General features: G+C 43.8%; 2 protein-coding genes across 3 annotated transcripts in view; both read right to left on the bottom strand.

The window, feature by feature from the left end:
* Positions 1 to 3,689: 3,689 nt before the first annotated feature.
* Positions 3,690 to 9,026, bottom strand: fgf6a (fibroblast growth factor 6a). The gene is made up of 3 exons (XM_084018170.1): positions 8,401 to 9,026; positions 7,670 to 7,773; positions 3,690 to 5,409 (listed from the first exon to the last, which is right to left on the bottom strand). The coding sequence occupies exons 1-3, from the start codon at positions 8,744 to 8,746 to the stop codon at positions 5,233 to 5,235; spliced, it is 627 nt and encodes a 208-aa protein (XP_083874296.1). The 5' UTR covers positions 8,747 to 9,026; the 3' UTR covers positions 3,690 to 5,232.
* Positions 9,027 to 10,171: 1,145 nt separating this feature from the next.
* The window catches only part of LOC311019269 (solute carrier family 45 member 3), a 33,652-nt gene continuing 21,237 nt past the window's right edge, over positions 10,172 to 22,586 (bottom strand). For both annotated transcript variants that reach the window (XM_084018568.1, XM_084018569.1), the window contains 4 exons: positions 18,540 to 18,730; positions 17,776 to 18,439; positions 14,041 to 14,306; positions 10,172 to 13,968 (listed from right to left, as the gene is read on the bottom strand). In XM_084018568.1, the coding sequence (XP_083874694.1) occupies positions 13,561 to 13,968; positions 14,041 to 14,306; positions 17,776 to 18,439; positions 18,540 to 18,730 (1,529 nt within the window). In that variant the 3' untranslated portion in view covers positions 10,172 to 13,560. The remainder of the gene's footprint in view (positions 13,969 to 14,040; positions 14,307 to 17,775; positions 18,440 to 18,539; positions 18,731 to 22,586) is intronic.

Genomic DNA, 22,586 nt, shown 5'->3' on the forward strand with positions numbered 1-22,586 from the left:
AGTCCTCCATATAGTCCTCTACATAGTCCTAATAGTCCTCCATACAGTCCTCCATATAGTCCTCTACATAGTCCTCCATAAAGTCCTCTAAATAGTCCTCTACATAGTCCTAATAGTCCTCCTTATAGTCCTCTAAATAGTCCTCTACATAGTCCTCCATATAGTCCTCCATATAGTCCTCTACATAGTCCTAATAGTCCTCCATATAGTCCTCTACATAGTCCTCCTTATAGTCCTCTAAATAGTCCTCTACATAGTCCTAATAGTCCTCCATATAGTCCTCTACATAGTCCTCCATATAGTCCTCCATATAGTCCTCTACATAGTCCTCCATATAGTCCTCTACATAGTCCTAATAGTCCTCCATATAGTCCTCTACATAGTCCTCTACATAGTTCTCCATATAGTCCTCCATATAGTCCTCTACATAGTCCTAATAGTCCTCCTTATAGTCCTCTAAATAGTCCTCTACATAGTCCTAATAGTCCTCCATATAGTCCTCTACATAGTCCTCCATATAGTCCTCCATATAGTCCTCTACATAGTCCTAATAGTCCTCCATATAGTCCTCTACATAGTCCTCCATATAGTCCTCTACATAGTCCTCCATATAGTCCTCCATATAGTCCTCCATATAGTCCTCTACATAGTCCTAATAGTCCTCCATATAGTCCTCTACATAGTCCTCCATATAGTCCTCCATATAGTCCTCTACATAGTCCTAATAGTCCTCCATATAGTCCTCTACATAGTCCTAATAGTCCTCCATATAGTCCTCTACGGTTTACATTGTTTTTTAACATCATTAAAAAAAAATGCAAAAAAAAGAGTGATTCCTTCCTTCAGTAACTTGGGAACGCGTTAATATTCTTAAGGATAATTTTCTAAATTCTAGACGTTTTAGAGATATGAGATGATGTTATTTGGAAGTACTGCAGGGAACTTGTAATTCCACGACTACCACTCTCATTACCCGGGTTTGTAATTTCCAAATCATGTGTTGAAGCTTTCCTGGAAAGAACTACGTGACGAGTGCTAATAAAAGGACGGTGAAATAGAGACAAAGTTCTCAGTTATTTTTGGTTTACAGTGTTGAGTTACAAAAGCAGTTGTTTATTTCCAGATGAATTTCCTTGAAATAACATTCATTCATCATTCATTTATTATTTTATCATTTTCTGACTTGTGTGCTTCCTTTCAGATGGCATTTTTGTACATTCAGCGGATTAAAATACTCTATATGTGACGCTAACTCAGCATTTCATTCAAAAGAATCGATTGGAAGTTTACCAACTGAACACTGTTAGCACCAAATTACACAAGCAACAAGCATATTAAAAATGGAAACCGTCCAATAAAGTCATTTTACGGAAGAGGATTAGTGACATGTGAGATTTTATTTTTCAATTCAAAGTATTTTGAAGTCACAATTCTACCTTTTTTCCTCAGAATTCTGAGATAAAAGTCAAAATACGGACTTAAAAATAATTTGAACCAAAATTAAATGTTGACTTTGGCCCTAATCATCTTCCGTACATTTTCATGTAATTTATCATCCCTTCGAAATGTTGCCCTTCACCAGAAGAGGGCACCACATACTGATATTCATTCACTGAACATGCCTTTACTTTACTGGCACGTTTAATAACTGAAGACAGATTTTTACAAAACGTCTTTTATTATCATCTCAGGAATACAGTTGACTGCTGTGCACAGCACATACGTACAAAAATAAAAGGAAAACCATTTGTAATATAGTATTTTACTTACTCATCATCATCATATTTTTTCAGAAACAAATGATTGGAGAAGTCTGTTGTTTCAAACTAATTTACAATCATTTCAATAATCGGAACTAAGGCAGAAGGTGAGGTATATGTTAAAAAAGAGGAGGGGGGACTCAGAGGAAGCACTCTCCCCTCAGTGCAGGAATAGAAAACTGAGAGAGAAACACAAAGGCTGCTGGCACACAGGGACACACACACACACACACACACACACACACACACACACACACACACACACACACACACACACACACACACACACACACACACACACACACACACACACACACACACACACACACACACACACACACACACGTCTGATCCCAGATCCTCCCACACACCTCCGGTTCCCTGTGAACCAACACATTTTAGAACAAGCTGACAGGTATAATAAGCACAACATCCAGACTCTGGATTCCTTAATCAAACATACTTGTCCATAATATGCATAATGTGGAATTAAGGAGGCGAAAGGGTTAATGTTCAAAGGTGGTACGCCATCAACGCCTTCCCTCAGTGGTGTGCTATATTATACAACCTGCCAGGGAAAACAACACCATGCAGAAGTCGCAGCAGACTCGTAACAGTGATATATCTCAAGCTTTGAAAATGTGACACCGAGGCCGAAGTTGCTTTTGGTGTAAACAACTTCTCAGGTGTCCCGCTCACTCCTTTTGGAGCCATTGTAATTTCACAATTCCCATTCAAACCCAACCTGCTTGTTGTGCTGACAGTGTCCTCTGAAACATAGCGTAATAAATCAGAAAATGACCTACAGTAATAAACACAATGTCGTCATCAGAAACAAGCGCTTGTGATCTTGCATGTCGGCTTGTTTTTGATGAACGCTCAGCAAAAGGAGAAACAGATTGCACTAACAAAAGATTCAATTAAATTAAAATTGCACCTTTTGTTTATTTTGACAAATTAGCCAAAAGAAATCCTCACTGTGACAGAAATCAATCCAGGAGGGAAAATAAAGGTGTCAATATTCAAAAAACATAAAAGGTGACACCCTGGGAGTGTCGCGTTGCTCTCTTGGATCACAGTATTCAGTCCGCCACACAACCTGGTAACTGAAGTCCCCCCACCTTTTACATGGAAGCATTTGATTCTTTATAAGTGGCCTTTTTTCTTCTTTTTTTTTTGCTACATAACTACCAGCTCAAACCACAGTCAGTGCTTTTATTTTGACATCCCTCTCGCCTCCAGTCTCTAGAGCACAGTACATCAGCTTGCAGACAATGCCCCCATTATTGCTGACTCAAGGTAAATTGATCTGATACCATCTCAGATGATGTACAAACACATTCGCCTCCTGGAGCTTAAAGGGCACGTAAACCGTCGCTCACAGACGTGTCGTCATTGCGTTACAGTAATGTTAGAAAGGGCACGAGGTAAAACATGATGATGTATATCTATGACAGCCTTGCTGCTCCGCCTTAAATCACATTTCACCACTCTGGCCTGACTGGTACTTTTGCTACGTACAGAATATTGCAGGTATCCAAAATACAACTGAATTCAAAAGCATTTCAAAAAGTGCTCAGCCGAGCGCTTCGTTGTAACATCCAATCGAGTAAAGGTGCAGAATCATTCCCATCTTCATTGCACCTCACGGGACGAAACATCGGCAACACAAAGGGACAGGAAGCCCACGTCAGCGACCTTGGGGACAAGAATGGCTCAGATGAATGGGGACAAGAATCCCAGGGGCCGACGAGGGGCCGCCTGAAGCTCAGGTATTCTACCGGACATCATTCACATCCTCGCCAAGTTAAACAAACAACCAGCGCCACATGCGGAGTCCCATCTCAGTCCATCATTGCTATCTTCAACTTTGCTTGCTCTTTGTCCTCGTCCTTGCCCCCCCCCCCCCCCCCCCCCCACCCCTCCCCCCCCTACAGTATCTGAAAGAGGAGCACAAGCAGTTGTTGAATTCAAGTACAGAAATGAACATCGCTATTTGACCCTTTGGTTCACTGCTCATATTTCTCTTCTTTTTTCCCCCCACACTGTGACTCCGCCACCAATCTGAATAATGCATAAGAAGCTTAAAAAAGTCTGGGATCAATAAGAACAATCACCTTAACGTCAGACCGAAGTTACCTGAAGTATTGCTCATACATCCCGGGATCATGAACTCTCAAACCCAAACCAGCGTCTCTCATCCACCGCAACGTCACTCGTTTCTGCATAAACACGGTTCTTTAAGTGCCAAATATCGTCATCAAACGGCTCCTTATAAAGTCAACATTTTCAACAACCAATCCAATAAATTAGCAAAAATATCACGTCGACAGACCAGATGCAACAGATTTCACCAACTCAATTTGAACAGGAAATATACAGACAGACAGAAAAATGGAGGAAATTTTTGCTTCATAGTGTCAGGTCTATGATATCCTGTTACACAGACGCCCCTTGACCTCCCTACAATGAGGTCAAACCGATGCAATTCCACATACATACTTGAAGAAAACGCATGCCCCCATATATACACTTCACACTCACACACTCGATCTGGCCTGATCCGAAAATATACAAAATAAAAGTAAAACCTGGGATTGTCGAAGCTCCCTTGGACATGATGTTGGGGGGGGGAAGTGCTCAATCTAAATCTAGCTTTCCATATTAACTCCACTGGGTCCTGGCAGCATAGAGTCTCAATTACTTAATTGACCTAATTATGGTAAGAAAATAAAGTGGAGAAACCTCTGGCCCTCTAGGAATTGGGCTGTCTGAGGGAGTGATGATGACTTGCGTTTCATTCCTATTTCTATCTTGAGCACCACGTTTTCTCACATGCACGGTTAAGGGGGCTGCAAGTAGGAATTCAAGGCACCGCCACCTCATGACGAAGCAAGGGGAGAAAAAAAAACAAAAAAAACACCGCCATATTTCCAAGTAGTCGCCCTGACGATGACAGAGACACGACTGAAACATAAGAGGACGGCATGTGCTCAAGTCCAACGAAAGACGCTTTCAGTAAACAGGCTTCCTTCTCTGTAGAAATGTCATGCACACGGGTCTCTTTTTCTCTTCCTCTTCTTCTCAGGATATGGTGCTTTGAGGTAATAACGTATCCGTTTCACTTCCAAAAAGGGTGAACTGTCACCCACCGACAGGCCAAGGACTCCAAATCCAGCAAGCACCCATATAAACTGAGGGGGATAAAACGATCCCTTTCCATCCCCCTTCGTATCACAAAAATGATGAAAATCATAAAAGCAGCAAAGGATGGCATTTCCGTTTTCTAATACAAAGGAAGCTACCCAAATATACATATAAAGATTGAATAAATACTATGATATAGTGGTATTTCTTTCTTTTACAGTCCGTGATGTCTTTTGCGTTTGTACGTATACGGTATTTCCTGTTACCTGGGAAGTAATCCACATGTGCAAATAAGTTTGTTATTGCCATTTTTTTTTTTTGCTCGTCATATCCGGGGTAGGAAGTGCGTTACAGTCATGGCGGTGGTGGCCTTGTTGCCCCGCTTCACGCGGCCGTGCTTGCTGAGTGCTATGTAGGAGCCCCTGTAGACCAGAGACTCGTAGGCGTTGTAGTTGTTTGGGAGCATGCTCTCCTTGAACTTGCACTCGTCATGGAAGACTGTCTGGAGAGGACAAAGAGACAGACAGACGTGCATTTTTAATGAACTGCTCAAGAAATGGGCGGCTGGCAGTTGGCAATGCTCTTTAAATAGATTCTGTGCCATTCACAATTAAAAAAAGAAAACAGCAATGGTAGAATCATCTGTGTGCAGCTCTAAAAATAGTTTGCTCCTTTATAAATATGCATTAATATACTGCTAACATAAATTAACTATACACAGTGAGCCAAATCCACTGATATTTAACACACAAGGTCAAGAAGGTGAGCTTAGCTACATAGCTTAGCCTAAACTAGCCTAGTTTAGCTAAGATTAAAGACTTGAAGTGGGGGGAGACAGCAAGTCTGGCCGTTACCAAAGGTAAAAAAATCCAGGTAAAACCAGAACTTGAAGTTTTTTTTCATTTCTTTGACAAACAAGATCCAGATTTTTAAACTTTAGCAGAGACTAGCTGTTTTGTTTCTAGTCTTTATGCTATGCTAAGCTAAGATATGCTACGCTAATCATTTCTACAGCTTCATAGTAAACAGACAGATATGACTCATTTTTCCAAATGTCAAACTAATCCTTTAAAATTATAACCATTTAAACATACATTTAATCACATTAAACGCTGATATGAATTCTAAAATAAACAATACCAGGAAGATATTTCTGATATTTTGGTATGATAGCAACACTGATCTCTATTCTCGCCATAAATCTGTGTAAAGATCATCCCTTCATATATCTGTCTCTCTGAGGAACAGTCTGACTGCCCTGCTCCCATGCTGACAGTACAGGACCAGTTAGGACCACTACATGACCAGTACAGGACCACTGCAGTGTGTAGACTCTCCATCAGAGGCCATGTGGCTTAATTCAATCTCTTATCAGATCAGCAGCATCACCGCTTCATCACTCATGACCAGAACACGACTCACTTAGTGTCTTTCAGATCGGTCGGCCACAGCGGGCGAACCATGTGTCAGCAGAGCTCTACTTAACACGACGCTTCCTCCCTCACAAGCATTTATCTATAATCTACATATAGACTATATAAGAGACTATAGTCCTTCTACAGCTACATCTTATCTGTGTGAAGAGGATTAAAACGTTGAATTACATTTCAATTTCTACCATAAAAGAAGGTGAAACATGTTATCAGGGCAACATTTAAAATAGCCTGTAAGCTTAGAGTGAAATATATTTGATTGAATTCAATAAAGTGCATTTCAAAACATCCACTTTGGGAAGTTCATTTCACACAGTGGCAAAAAATAAGAAATTCTACGTATAATGGGAATACATTTGAATTTGAATCAGCCCATTGTTGCCGTTATTACATCTGAAAATTACAATAAAAGAGCATTTAAAACCTCGTCTGCAACAATGCTGATACAATATATCCTTTATTGTATACGGAGAGATAATGATGCAAAAATCATTATCTGTCATAACCCCATCACTATACGACCAGAATCAGAGTGACAGCCTTTCAAATCAAATCCACACACACACACACACACACACACACACACACACACACACACACACACACACACACACACACACACACACAGTGGTGTGTTTTGTAGTAGTGGATGCTTCTCAGAACAAGCATTTTGCTACCAACAGCACACAATCCTTATACCTCACAGGCCCAACGCACATTTTAAAGCAAGACTACTTCAAATTTCTCTCTAATATCTAATCAGAACCTAATGTTTCTTCGCTGTGGAAGAAGCTGTCGTTGGGGTGAGTTGGGACTTTGCCTCCCAGGATGTGTGTGATGTGCACTGCCCCGCAAAATAAACGCTTTGCCATTAAAATCGATCCCCAGCTCTGCTGACAGGTTTCATTGCGTCAGGGGGTTTTCCCACACACACACACACACACACACACACACACACACACACACACACACACACACACACACACACACACACACACACACACACACACACACACACACACACACACACACACACACACACTCTACAGGCTGTGGACTGAACCCTGCATCTGTTAACCTCATCATTATTTACCCATAGGCCACCAGGCCTAGCACACTTTAAATAGAGCTTTATACATTCCTGGTAATATTAAAATATATTAGGGATTTCGCAACACATAATGAGCAGCCCTGCCCTAAATAAACATGACTGGCAAATAATAATAATCATAATAATAATAATAAATATCGAGCTGCAAGTAGGTCCTATTTCCAGGACCCCATTAAGCAACATTGCTGGCCAATAAGTGAAATACTGTGCATACCTACCGTTCCGTATAACCTTCCACGGCTGTTCATTGCGACAAATAACTCACTCCTCACCCCATATAGGCTCACCACTCCTCTGTCCACCGTGGAGATCTCTATTAAACCTGAGGCAAAGACAAAGAGTGATCACAATCAGAGTGGGAATGAAATGAAACACTCATCATCATCACCATCACCATCATGCTGGCTGATTCGGTGTTTTATCATGTGCTCTCTCTCTCTCTCTCTCTGTCTGCGTCTATGGGTGTAACCTTGCAGATTGCTGCGCAGCATGCCGAGCCTTTGTTCTGCATCTTTCACCCCATCCTACATGTTCGCACCCATATGGCGCGTGATGTCAATTAAGCGCATTCGGGGTTATTGCGACAATTCGCGGTAATTGCGTTGACGTGCACGGAGCCGTCGGTCTCCAGACCGCCCTCACAGGGGGGCTGCGTAAAAATAAGTTGTGTCTAAAAGCGTCCATACATTCATGTCATGGTTGAGCTTGGGGGGAAGGAGGAGGAGGAGGGGGGAGGAAGGAGGGGAGGAGAAGGGGGTCAGCATTGATGGATACTTATTTTTTTTTAATCATTTGTATTTGCAGTGGAAGGAATTCAATTATCCTCCCTAGAGTCTGATGACACATGCAGATGAATAGAGGGGTAGACTAGCCTGCTCATCACGGATCCATGCTCACTGACTCTTCTATCTATATTGCATTACATTGGTGGTGGAGAGGTAGAACTCACTGTACTGGTTTTCATTATGTGCACCGTTTATCCTGCCGTCGGGGAGGACCTGAAGGTGAAACCCGATGCCCACGTTGCAGTAGAGCCTCCGCACTCTTTTGATGCCCAGCAGATAGTCACTCTCCCAGTTGAGCTCCGGTTTCTCCCCGGAGATCCCCAGCACCGAGCGGGAGAAGAGGGTCTCCCATCTTTTCTCCAGCAAAGTTGCGTTCGTCCTGCCGCTCGGTAGCGGGTACGCGGACACGATCCCCAGCAGAAAGCCCAGGAGAACCGCCGCGGTCAGCGTCCAGTGCGGCGTGCCGGCCTCGCAGGACATACTGACGAGGAGCCTTTGCGCAACGGCCATCCCGGGTTTACCTTTCGGGCCACGTGGTCGAAATTAATGACCCTAAAAATACCGCTCTTCTTGTTTTGCTTCCTTCGGCATGCCGGCTGAGGGTTATTCTGGGAGCGCGGGTCGGGGCTTTGGGCATGAAACGCAAGCCCCCGGTGCAGAGGAGGAGAGGAGACGGGAGAGTGCGCGGCAGAGCTGGAGGTGATGGTGATGGTGATGGTGAGCTTGGTGCTGGTGATTACCATGTTTTGCAGCTCCTCCGCGCCTCTCTCTCTCTCTCCCTCTCTCTTCCTCTCTCTCTCTCTCCGTCACACACACACACTCACACACACACCCTCTCTCTCCCCCCCTCTTCCTCCTCCCGGTAAGAGTCCCGAATAAATCCTCACCAAAAACCCAGTTTCAACCTCGTCAGGGCTGTCGGCGCATCCCTAGATGACATCATGCTGACTTCACCGCTGGGACAATACCAGGGTAGAGAGGGCGCTGACAGCAGGAAAACATACAAATAAAATAAAAATAAAAACCAAGTGTGTTGGAGAGTTGAGGGGGGGGGGATAGCACTGCTGTCACACAGCCGGACTGGAAGCTTATTGGTGGCGTCCAGCGGCCGTGGGACGCGATGGGGGCGCACGGTCGCTGCTCCCAAATTGGGTCGGTGGTCATATGTCTGTCAGGCCGCTTCCTTATTTAGAAGGAAGGTGTAAAAACAGGCCCACTTGTCACCGGAGAGCAATGACAGGGCTCTTGTGGTCCCACTTCTTCTCCTGCTGTTCCGTTCAAGAACACCCTCCTCTCCCCCGTAAATCTCTGTTCTCTGCCGGCGTACAATGCAGGACCAGGGAGCACAGCAGGGGGGCCCACCGGTCCTCGGCCGCTAAGATCAGGGTTCAAGACCCGGGTGTCGGTCAACATTAGCCTCTGCTGATGTGTCCTTGAGCAAGTAATCGACCCCCCCCCCCCCCCCCCCTTCAAATACAGTATTGAATATGTATTTTTGTAATAGTACATCATAACCCGTGCGGTGCCTTCGTGAGAACCATGAGGAGCAAACTGGAGAGGCCTGCCATTAAATGGCACACATTGTCAGCATGCCATTCCCTGCAACATGAAAGCCTATCGTCTTTTCCATGTAATAGATAATGCCACCAGCAGCGTGCCCATGCGTCAGCAGCGAGGCCGGCGCAGTTGCGCAGCAGCGGGCTCTTCCTGCACACATCAGTTCCCCAAGACTTCCAAAGGATGGCACCATATTCAAGTTCATTCTAAGCAGCCTTCAGTCTGGAGACAGAACTGCAGAGATGTTTGCACTGAAAGCTTAAAGAATGATGGCAATGAACGCAACTCAGACTAATATCTAATATTTAAGATTAAACATCCCTTGTATGTAATAATTTATGTTTAGTAAAATTACTCAAGGACAGCGTCTCATTAACAATGCAGTTCTTTTATTTTGTATAAAATCTACTTGGTAACTGCATATTTATACACAATCTGATGGATGTATAATGAAAATTAAATACATTTTTTTTTTATTATGGATGAATGCACACAGGTGACTGAAATCTTGTGGAAAAAAATTGATTTAAAAATAAACCAAACACCCCCGATCAATCACATTTTAAACACACTGACTTCTGACCTTAAAGTAGTCTGACCATTGGCACTTTTTGTTGTTGTCTTAAATTTAAAAAGACATTTGGTTTGAGAGCAATAGACTGAAAACGACTCCACCCATCCAGTAAATACACATCTGTAAAGGTTATCTCTGATAAGAAAAGAAAACGAGTGGTTACATAAGACCCAGATAATGCAGTATTGACATAAGCCTTCTCATTTGCACCAGGAGAAAAAAAAAAATCCACAAAGCATCTCATGTGACAGGAGAAAAGTTTACGTGCTATATGACCACAGGGGGGGGAATTCTGACAACTCCCCGTATGCTAATCTGCAATATGCTCTTCCATGTTACCAAAGCTACAGGATAAAGTGGGTAAATGATGAAATAAATTATAATTTGACGATGATTCTATACCGCATCTATACAAATAATTTATCTTTTTTCACAGAAACAGCCTAAGCCCTTGCACCCACAAAAGATGCCAAAGAGGTCAATAGTTCAATACGTGCTAATTTGTAGTAAAAGCATAATAAATAAATACATATGTACAAAATAAATGTTAAAAAAAAATGTACAGGCACTTGTAAAACAACCTTTTTTTCCTGACACTTCAGCTACTGGTAGACGACATTTTCCCATTTTCGGGGGTTCTCTGCAGTGGCATCGACATGACAAACAAACCCTCTGCTGTTTTTTCGCATGCTGAGCAGCACACCTCGGGCAATACCATTCAGTATCTGTATCTGCTGAGCTCGTCTCCCCTTGTGCAGGATCAAGACAACCTGGATACAAAATGCTCAAATGAGCTCGCTTATCGGTCTGAGAACCAAGCATGGTGTTTACACCAACCGGACAATTTCCAAAAGCTCGACTGAAGGCCACGACAGATTGTAACATACAGCATCGTACGGGGGCGAGGCTCGTCCACACAGTGTATTATAACTGTGAAAAAAAAAAAGTCATGTCAGTTTTCATTTAGCCGCACACTTGAATATTACTCTCTATTTCTCACCATCTGTCCTCCATGTCTCACACTCACACACCAAACAGCCTACTCTCACATCATTTTCAGTAACCAAATACTTCCATTTTGCCGCATTTTTTTTTTTTTTTGGTCTTTCAGGAATGGATGCCATGAAGTGAGCTTCCAGCAGACATGCTTACATACAGCATTACGTAACAAGCCCATCTGAATGTCCGAGATTGTCATTTGAGAAATACACTTAAACACCAAGGTTTAGGCAGGAGGGGGGAAGTGTTTCATCAGTGGCATAAGAACAGGATGGGTCACTAAAACAATGTTCTAACCTGAGAGGACCGTCCTTTTCAGAAGCAGAGTTGGACAGCGTGACTACATGACTCTTGATTAGACAGAAGACGTTTTGATGTAATATTTCCAGTTCCAGTAAATAGCTTAATTCTGAGACCACCACAGTCGACAACCCCTCACCTCAACAGGTTGCATAACAACACATACAGAATATTTACAGCAAAACCGTTCATTAATTAATAGACGACACTAGATGCAGGGAAAAGAATGAGCCCAACGTCAAAACAGCTGAATTTTTAAAGGGATACACATAAACGTCATGGAGAGTCCTACTCAGCATGTGAAAACTCTTATATAATGTCCTCTGTGGAGGAGTGTTGTAAAGTCCCTGATGTCACCAGGGTTATTTTGAGTCGGGCTTAATGCTGCGTTCACACGACGAGCGACACAGCAACGCCCCACAAAGTCATTCTCAACGCCGGTAACACAGAGCTACCAACCGAAGCATGACGCTTGTTGTTTGACTTGAATCAAAGTTTATCCGCTCTCAACTTTTCTCAGCGTTCGAATGATGTGGCGAAACCAATCGTATAAATGCCGAAATCCAGCTCAACGAGCAACACTTTAACGCAATGTTGCTTCTGTCGCTCATAGTTTGAACGTAGCATAAGAACAGTTGAAGGTAAAACTGCATTACCAACGTAAAAGATGACGGCACTTAAAGAGACAGTGTGTAGGATTTTGCGGCATCTAGCGGTGTGGCTGCAGATTGCAACCGACTGAATACCGCTCCAACTGACAAACATCTGATCTCCTCCATCAGGAAAAGTCTTCAACCCCATCCTTCGCCTACCTTCTCCTTTCCGGAGAAATGCTCTCCAGTCCCGATATAAGGGATTCTTTCGCAGCAGCTACGCTAACTTTTCCTCAGAGGGTTGTTTTAAACGCCTCTCTGACTTGTTGCATCACAACACTTCCTTAACTACACACATAGCTGCCAGTAATTCCTCACAGGACACCGATTGGTCCGTGCACTGGCTTGCCAGACACAAACGCATTACTTGAAATCTGACAAGATGGATTTCCACATGCTCTTGTGACATCACGAGAATGCAGTTTCCGCGCAAGGTGATCAAAATGCTACACACTGGCTCTTTGACAGAAAGAGAGGGTCTAATGAAACATGGTATAGGGTTGTATTATGGGAAACGTAGTCAATATTAAATCATAGGAGTACCCTTTTAAGTGGGTTTTTCATCCTGGGCGGACAAGTCCAATGGTCCCCTCTTGTAATTCTCTTTTCTAATATCCAACAAGCGTGATGATGACTCGGCTCCAGACTGGCTAAGTGATGCTGCAGATGAATTTCTACGAGCAAACACTGTTAAATATGTTGCTATGAGTACAAAACACACTGTACTAAAAAAAAAATAATAATAATAAAAACATTTGAAAAGCACAGGATAAGACCATTTAAAAAACATAAAAAAGGTTAGAAGGCATGTGTCCGAGGTTGATGAATTCCTACAGTAACTCTGTGGTACCTGAGGAAAGAGACGAAGGACAGAAAAGATGTCGCAACAAAGAGACATTGTAGAGATATTTCTATAGAATTCAACTGCATTCAGTACAGAGTACCACACCTGACCTGAGCACACAGTCGGTGTTGATTCTTCGGGTAGCGGGTAAAAATACCAAGACCATTGGCAGATAGAACGTTTCGTGTAACGTTTTCTTTTGTAAACCACTTTCTTTCATACCCTGACGAACACACTTCCCCCAACACAGAGCTTATATAAGTGCAAACACATGGTTCTAGAGCAAGGCATTCTGGAAACAGTAGTGCATTGTTGAGTTCCGCCCATGGAACCTGAATGATTGTTTGTCGATTGTTTTTTGTGATTCCATCGCTCCCGAATCGTTAACATCCAAGCCTCAGCTTTTGAGGTCCTTTTGGTCAAAGATGATATGACTGGCCAAGTAGATGGCGAGGGCACCGAAGAGGACAGAGCAGGCGATATAGGCAGTGACGGACTGTGCGAACTGAACGATCATGCCCATGAAGAGGGTGGGAAAAACCTGAGAGAGGAGGAAGGTGCTGTCTAAGATGGCAAAGTCCAAACCCACGCCACGCTTCTCATAAGCCGTCTCGACCTCCTCCTGTTCGGCGCCACCGGAGCAGTGAGATGAGCCATTCTGGCTGAAGAAGGCATGCCCATATGGAGTCCCTGTCTTGTGGTTCAATCTGCCCTCTTCTTCCAGAGAGGTCAAACACACAGAGTCACGCTTGGTTGTAATACCATTTTTATGAACGCTTTGGGTTTTCCTTTTTGGCATATAGACCTGAAATGAGACGAGAAAAGAGTCAACTTTTCATTCATGCCGTCATTGTGTGGAGTAGCTTTTAAAACGTACCTCTTTCTCCTTGTGGTACTGGCAGGTGAGTGTGTAGGGCAGGGTCTGCAGTGTGGCGTACGCATAGCCAGTGAGGGATGCCATTACAGTGACCAAGACCACACTTTTGGACAGGCAGATGACCAAAGCAGAGACCGTGAAGCTGACCATACTGCTCATGTAGACCCACCGGGAGCCAAAATGACGAACCAAACGTCTCATGATCAAGGAGAAGAAGGTTGAGGTAGCACACTGCAGGAACAGGCCCAGACTGCCCATACGGATACCTGGAAGAAATGTAAAAATCAAAGCGTCCGTCAGACATCCTCTGTGGGTGACCCAGCTCTAACGATGACTTCCTCAACGCAAAACATTGCACCATTTGGTAATTTGAAATTAAACTATCTGACATCTGCTTAATCTCAGGATAATTTCCTTTTATGGCCACATTAGCCAACCCTACGTCAATTTTAAACTGTGATGCATTAAAAGCTGTTTGGATGAGCTAAACTATGACTGTTTGCTCAAGCTCATAAACACACAGGCGCAGATCCAGTTGGGGAGGCATTCAGAGATCTGCTGCACGGACACATGTTTGGTATTAGTCGCAGACAGCATCAACCTTAGATAAATCTTTGAAAAACAGGGCAACACACACACACACAGGACGGTCCTTGTTTACTGAGATAATGTCCCGAGTCTGGCCCAGCCAGCCACTAAGACAGATAACAAGCATTTGGATGAGGTCTCACCACCTGACTGAGGAGGAATTTTAAGTCCAAGAAAAGAGTTCCAGACATAGATTAAGCAAATTAAATTAATTTAAATTGCCTGCTGCATGCCTTCAAAAGGTTTTCAATTCCCGCATAACATTGACAGTCAGCTGTTGCCTAAATGAGCATTCATCAGTGACAGGTTTTTACTATTGTGATGAATCATGTCCTGCATCTGAAAGTGATACTTAAAAAAGGTGCTAAATTCAATATTTGTGGGCAGAGGGATTACACACACACACACACACACACACACACACACACACACACACACACACACACACACACACACACACACACACACACACACACACACACACACACACACACACACACACACAGAGAAACAGTCGGGGTAACGACAATGTCATTATGACTCAAACAAATAAACAGTACAATCATAATTATTTGCATTCTCTCTTTGAACTCGGAACATATTTGCAAAACTGAAAGAAATAGATTTCAATCAGTTTCCAATACATTTTTAATACATTTTAGTGGGATTTTGTGGGGAAATTGCTGTTAAGCACATATTTATTTCACCCCTAAACCAAAGGTTTTATTTTATTTTAGTGCTAATCCTTGGAAGCTGGAGTGATGGCATGTCTGGACTGTTATTTATTTCTGTCTGCTATCAGCCTGATCACTCAGCTTGCTCTCGGTGAACAGTGTGGGTCAGAAGTTCACCCGCACAGCAGAGAATCACTTACGTGAAAGGAGTACGTGGATCACATTACTCCTGGAAAGCAAAGCTGCCGAGCCCACTTCACAAACACTGCAGAAGCTAATGAGGACTGAAAGTCAAGGCCTCCGAGATATGGGACCAGAATGCTACTGAATCTGTGCACAGGACGACTGCTGCAGTCCGGGGAAATGTCTGATAATTCACAGATAACTCATTTGCAAACATTCCAAGCAGGAAATATGATCCCAAAAATGAAAGCAGTAAGTAAAAAAAAAAAAGAAAAGTCAATGGAACTACAGAAAAGCTGATACCTTGATGCACAGGGATGTCTGCAAGCTGAATGATACGGTTTAATAACATCCGCTGGGGTTCAGATTAAACAAACGCTGCACAGACAGACCTCAGAACGGTGCTCTTTGTCCGTCTACCGGACCTGAATGAACATGTTCTTTGTGTGCTGGTTCCTTCACATTAATTCTTTGTGAGTGTGACATTCCTCGTGGTCCAGCAAGCACAGGGAGGAGAGACAGAGGGAAAGTGAAAAGTAAACAAAGCCCGAGGTGGAGAAAAGAATGTGGACGGAGGGATGAAAATGTCAAATGGAAGAGGGGAACTGGTGTGAGAGGAAAGGTTGAGAATGAGGAGTAGGAGATGAGAAAACAGGTGGTGAGTTAGGCAAGGGTTGATAAAATGACAGAGGAAGCTGAAAGTAGGTGAAAACGGAAAAGACAAAAAATGAGGAGAGACATAAGGTGTAAAATAAGAAAGCTGGCTTAGAACTTAACTCGGACACATCTGCAACTTGCACAAGTTGGTCTGCCTCACATCTGTTTACCTCAGCGTCATTCTTCCCTTCACTGTTCTTTCTCAAACACCGTCTGGTAAAATACACCACGGAAAGACGTCTCCCTCTTACACCACACACACTACAGATTTGCTCAGGTTGTATTTAAGTAGAAATACACAAAATGCAAAATGTTTACCATCATGCAAACTCTTGCATCAGCATTATGTTAGCGGCTGGTCTTTTTAGGTATGTGTCAACACCGTGAGCCAGAAGGAGGGCAGCAGGAAAGCATGTAGGCGAGCAGGAAGACAGGCTCTGTGTACTGTCCTCCACCTGTGCCCGAGGAATGCGAGTGCATCTCGCCCAGCTGTCACGAGCAGACAGGATGTACCGTGGGCCAGGTGATGTGGACAGGTGGTGGAGGCAAAGCCATGGTGACAAAGATAGGACTCCAGTCTCAGCAGCACAACGGGAGTTTATAGAAAGTGCAACTCTCTCTGCCCAGTAGCGTTGCCACATACCCTGTTGAACGTAAGGTTACAACTGTAATTGAGGCTGTGGGATTCGCTGATGAGTATGCACTCATTCATAAAAGTGAGTCATTTCTACCCTTTTGTTTGTTTGATTGTAACTCAGGTTGCTAGCAACAATGAGAGATACATGTGCATTCAATTCCTATGTCCTGCAGTACGTTTTGCCATTTTGAGAGGACTGATATCGCAGAATGAATGCTTATGCGAGGAATGGGGTTAAACGTGTTATCTGCCCCACTGCATAAGATAAAGTTAGACTGTGACTTCATGCATTAACAGGGAGAACGTGTGGATATTAAATTAGGCTGGTCGTTGTGTGCTAAGGTGTCACCACCTCCAGTTGTAACCCTCTCTCATTCAGGCTCTGAACAGCCTGATGAAAGTGCTGTACGCTTTCCTGAAGTTTTTCCAGCATGCACGGAAACACAGGGCATAATCAGGCTGAGGAGACAGCTGGGGAAGTTGAGAATATCTTGTGATGTCCTGATTTTCTTTTGTCTGTGTCGCCCGGTGAATTGAAGAGTGAATAGAGAGCAGCTCTGTGCTGCCAGGTGGTGAGGTGAAAAATGTTGCGCGCTGTTACACACTTCTAGATGGCGTTCTAGTGAGAAAGTGGGTACCGCATGCTGAGGATCCCATATTTCAAGTCGTGGTTCCATCGAGGCTTTGGAGTCATGTGGGAGGTCTTGCTGGTGATGCGTCAGGGCATTTGGGGGTTCAGAAAACATATGATTCTATGTACTTTCTTCTGGCCGCGACTTAAAAAGTACATTTCTGTACATATTAAAAGCTGTTCTACTTGTCAGCTAACTGGTAAGCCTAATCAGGTCATTAAACTGGCTCCGTCGCAGCCGATTTCAGCTATCAGTCAACCGTTTGAGTACCTAATCATTGATTTTGTCGAGTTGTGCCCCGATCACCAACTCGCCTATTATCACCAACTCATAATATATTGTGTGTATGTGTGTGAACTCTGACCTTCATCATATCTTTGCTTGGACACACTTCCTGGTAATGCACTGGGCACGCCATGGTACAGGCCTTCCCCGACAAAGTCTGTGTAGAAAAGCATAAAAGACATGACAGCTACCCAGCTGCAGAGCTGAGCCACGCAGAGCTGCCTCATCACCCGCGGGACGTGGCAGTAGCTCCTGTAGATGGCCGGGGTCATGGACCAGCATGTTCTCAGCAGGCACAGCAAAGGTCCAGATTTCAGCAACCTCAGGTTGCACTTCAGCAGGTAGCAGCATGAGCGCGGCACGCCGCACTTGCCGGCCTCTATCACACCGGCTCCCGACTCCAGTAAAGATCCGGACCCCGCCAAGCCGCTGCTGGCACACGAGGGCTCCTCGGACACCTTCATGGTGATGAGCACGCTGGAGACGAAGATGACGATGAGGAGGGAGAAGAGGCACTCTGCCTGGCCTCCTAGGTAAGCAGAGAGCAGGCTCTGACTCCAGTCCAGTGCTGGTAGCAAATAGCCCACACAGCCTCCCAAGCTGACCATGCAGGAGAACATGGCGAAGGCTTGGCTGTAGTCCTCCTCGTCCCGATACAGGTCCGACAAAAGAGCCTCCAGTGGTGTGAAGCACACTTGTCCACAAAAGTCCAGGAGACCCACCCCGAGGATAAGGAAGCCCACCTGTAGCAAATGGTGTAACACGAGTTAATTTCTCGTTTTGTGTGCGTTGTAGGTAGAATTCACCAACATGATGACGATCACAAACAAACGGGTATCCTACCTGGAAGGTGTGCCCACCCCAGGCAAGTCGTGCAGCCAGTACGTCGGCATGGGGAATGATGAAAAGTGCCAGGAGGACTCCTAAAGACAGCAGCCAGATGAAAGGCCGCCGTCTGCCATAACTGCTGTTGCACTGGTCACTGGCAGAGCCAATGAGAGGGATGAATAGGAGGCCGAGCACTGGACCAATACCTGTGGACAGAGCCAATGATGTACAGAATATCTCAGAGACAACACGAAAAAAAAAACAAAGATGTAGAGGATGTGGACAAAGTGGAATAAACATTTAAAACTGCTGAAGAGGAACGAGTCATTTTCCCTCTGGAAATGCAAGTGCCTTAGTGTTTCAAACAGACTTTAACAATATCCCACACCGAAAAGGTGTAAATCCAATCTGTGTCTATAATTTGGTGGCTTATAACGGTTTGTATGAGTGGTAGACTTCCTTCCTGTTACTATTCCTGTCTAGTCCTCCTTGCTGCTGCCCTACCAGGGAGTGAACCGCATGTACCGCTCTGCCATCACTACCGACTGCTGGTGATGGCTCCTGCAGATGGCTTGCTTGCAGCCTGAAGGTAACACACCCTGAGCTCATCCTCCACACGTCTGGTTTGGCTAATTCGAACGCACCATGGTGAACGGGCTGTTTGAATACGCATGCAATATCTAAAACGGTCCCACCGTGGGGATAAAGTTTGACATTTAAAAAGGTATCCTGTAGAACTCTCATTATGATCACTCTGTGTACGTGCACGTTGTAAATTCATGTCTGTCCCTCGTGCATATGGTTGCAAAACAACACAAGGACGTCACCATTAAAACGCTGCTCTACAGCGCCACTAGGGGTCAAAAACAAGGAAGCATGACTGAAATACACACAACTTAACCACTTTCTACAGTTTGACAAGCAACTAAAACACAGACAAAAACATTTGTGTTTCTGATGTCTGGAGAGAGAAAAATAATGAGACCCTAAACCTGGGTGGATACGCAGGGAAACAGACGTGTACTGACAAAGAGACAGGCGGGCAGAAAGACACCAAACCACTTCCAACACATTTCTTCTGGCTGCAGCTGTGAAGGCCCATCATAACAATCCTCACCATCGGCAGCTGTAAGACTTACTGTCTCACACACACTCAGTCCACTATACCCCACACACACACACACACACACACACACACACACACACACACACACACACACACACACACACACACACACACACACACACACACACACACACACACACACACACACACACACACACACACTCAGTCCACTATACCCCACACACACACACACACACACACACACACACTCAGTCCACTATACCACACACACACACACACACACACACACACACTCAGTCCACTATACCCCACACACACACACACACACACACACACACACACACACACACACTCCACTATACCACACACACACACACACACACACACACACACACACACACACACACACTCAGTCCACTATACCCCACACACACACACACACACACACACACACACACACACACACACACACACTCAGTCCACTATACCACACACACACACACACACACACACACACACACACACTCAGTCCACTATAACACACACACACACACACACACACTCAGTCCACTATACCACACACACACACACACCCACACACACACACACACACAGACTGTATGAGGGAGCAGCCAGATCCTGCTGATGTTCTACTTTTCTTACTCTGTTTTTGCAATTTACTTGTATTTTTTCTGCATATATTACATGATATTTTGTAGCATTATGTACATCATTTACATGTCATTGTACAAGCAGGTAGTCATGAAACATGAAATGACTTGAATCCACCATGCAGTCAAGTTGCAGTCCAAAATGTCATCACTTCATCATTTTATCCTATTAAACGTTTGTGTGAAATCGTCCTAATTAGCATATAAATTATTGAGTTATGGCCAAAAGTGTTTTGTGAGGCCGCAGTGACCCACGAAATGATAGTCAGTTTAACCTTGTGTGGACTCTTTGGCCAAATTTGAAAAGATCCCCTTGTACGGAAATAGGATGGACGCGAGGTCACAATGGTCTTGACCTTTGACTACCAGAATCTAATAATTTCATCCATGAGACCAAGTGGTTTGTCCCAGATTTGAAGACATTTGCTCAAGACATTTCCCCTCAGGGACACTAAAGTTTACTCTACTATGCTTTCCAGCCTCTGAATACAATGCCAGCTGCATTCCAGCTCTGTTTATGCAACCACAAAACAGTGTAGTGTCTAGCCCACACACACACGCTTGATAACACCCAATATAAAATGTGCCACATTCCTTAATGTGCTGTGTTACTTAAACACAGACCTAAATATGCTTAAAATAACAAGAGCAACAAACCCCTCCGTGTTCTAAAGCCTGCCTACTGCACTAACATGGGGGAACAAAGGCAGGGTGAAGCAGCCAAGCTATTAAAGTAGAAGGCAGCCATCTGAGAACCTGACAATACTGCTTCAGGGAATTAGCTGTAGCCCTCCCAACACACAATATCTATCTTCATTTGAATAACACTCGGGCATTCCATTACATTACAGGGAGATGAGAATAAGGATGAGTGCCATTCCCAGGAACTCTTCAATGAAATCATTCTTCCTCGTATCGCCAGCGTCCGTTACGGAAACGGAGGAGTAGAACTGTATATAGTTATTTATACTTGAACAGTCACTCCCGTCATCCACGCGGAGCGTTTTGGTGCGTTGTAATTGTATTTATCATCTGCATAGTCACAAGGCAATGCCTCAAAGAGTCTTTAGTGAAGACCATGTGAATGACATTTTGGCTAGAATAATGCAACTATTCAAAATTGCAACTATATACCGTATGAGTGATGCCAACTGTGTGTGTGTGTATGGAAACATATGCTAATTGTAGTGGATGCAGTGGCTCCTGCAATAATGATGAAACTGTACCTCGAATGTGCAATACTCTGCATTCCTCCTGTAAATTTAAAACATAATTCATACTGTTCTTGCATTTATATTTAATACACTTAATAGAAATTATTAATTCAATATATACACTGGTTGTGTGTGTGAAGCACATATTTCTTGTATTTCTTTCATTGTTTCTTGTTTTTCTTATTTACTCTTATATTATGTTCTATATGGTACCATTATGCACATGATTTCCATTTTATTTCACATGGTCCTTTCCTTCTACTTTCCTCATATTTCTTTATGATTATATATAAGAGCAACCATAATGTAAGAATGCCCTGGGGATCAATAAAGCAGTTCTGATACTAATAGTTTGTGAGCACCATGATGATTGACCTTTTGCAGTAAACAAACCTGTTACAGGCTATTGCTGGATTGACAGGTCTGAGGCAACTAAAGCCACAAATAAACAACCAGAGGCGGATTTTGAATTATATTTTAGCCAGACATAATTGAGCTGTCATCAGCGACTCGAAGATTTGGCTGCAAAAATGTGCGTGACCTCTTTGTTTCCCTAACTACAAAACAGAAGAGGACTCAAACGCACGTTGCCTACTTGATATTTTTGACGTTTCTTATAAGATGTAATCAACATTTACACTCCCAGCTGGATTATCACTTTCTTAGAGATCCTTTAAGCTGGCAAAAACAATGTTCTGTATGTTCCAGCTCCCTTCGCTTTCCAGTGGCAACCCTATTTTAAGTGTAATGTCAGAGGAGCACAGACTTACTGGCTCATCCCTCTAAACTCCTGCACATTCAAAGGCGTGGTGTTTTTAACAACTGGGTTAGAATATATCTCTAAAATGCTGCTACAGTGAAAGCTGGCTCTCCACATCCTGTCCCAGATGTTCCTGCCAGTTCCAGACTAGTCTCACATAGCCAGACGTATCTCCACAGCAGTGGGTCGCTGCTAAAGAAAGAGGCTTGGCTCCACACATTATCATTCTGGTACAGGGGGTTCTTTAAACCATTCCCAATTGTCTTGTGTGGTGCCAAGCCCAGGATGCAAAAGAAAGCGCCCTTGCGAAATACATAGCACAGATGGCGG

This window comes from Eutrigla gurnardus (genome assembly GCF_963514095.1).
Source record: "Eutrigla gurnardus genome assembly, chromosome: 9".
Lineage (NCBI taxonomy): Eukaryota > Metazoa > Chordata > Actinopteri > Perciformes > Triglidae > Eutrigla > Eutrigla gurnardus.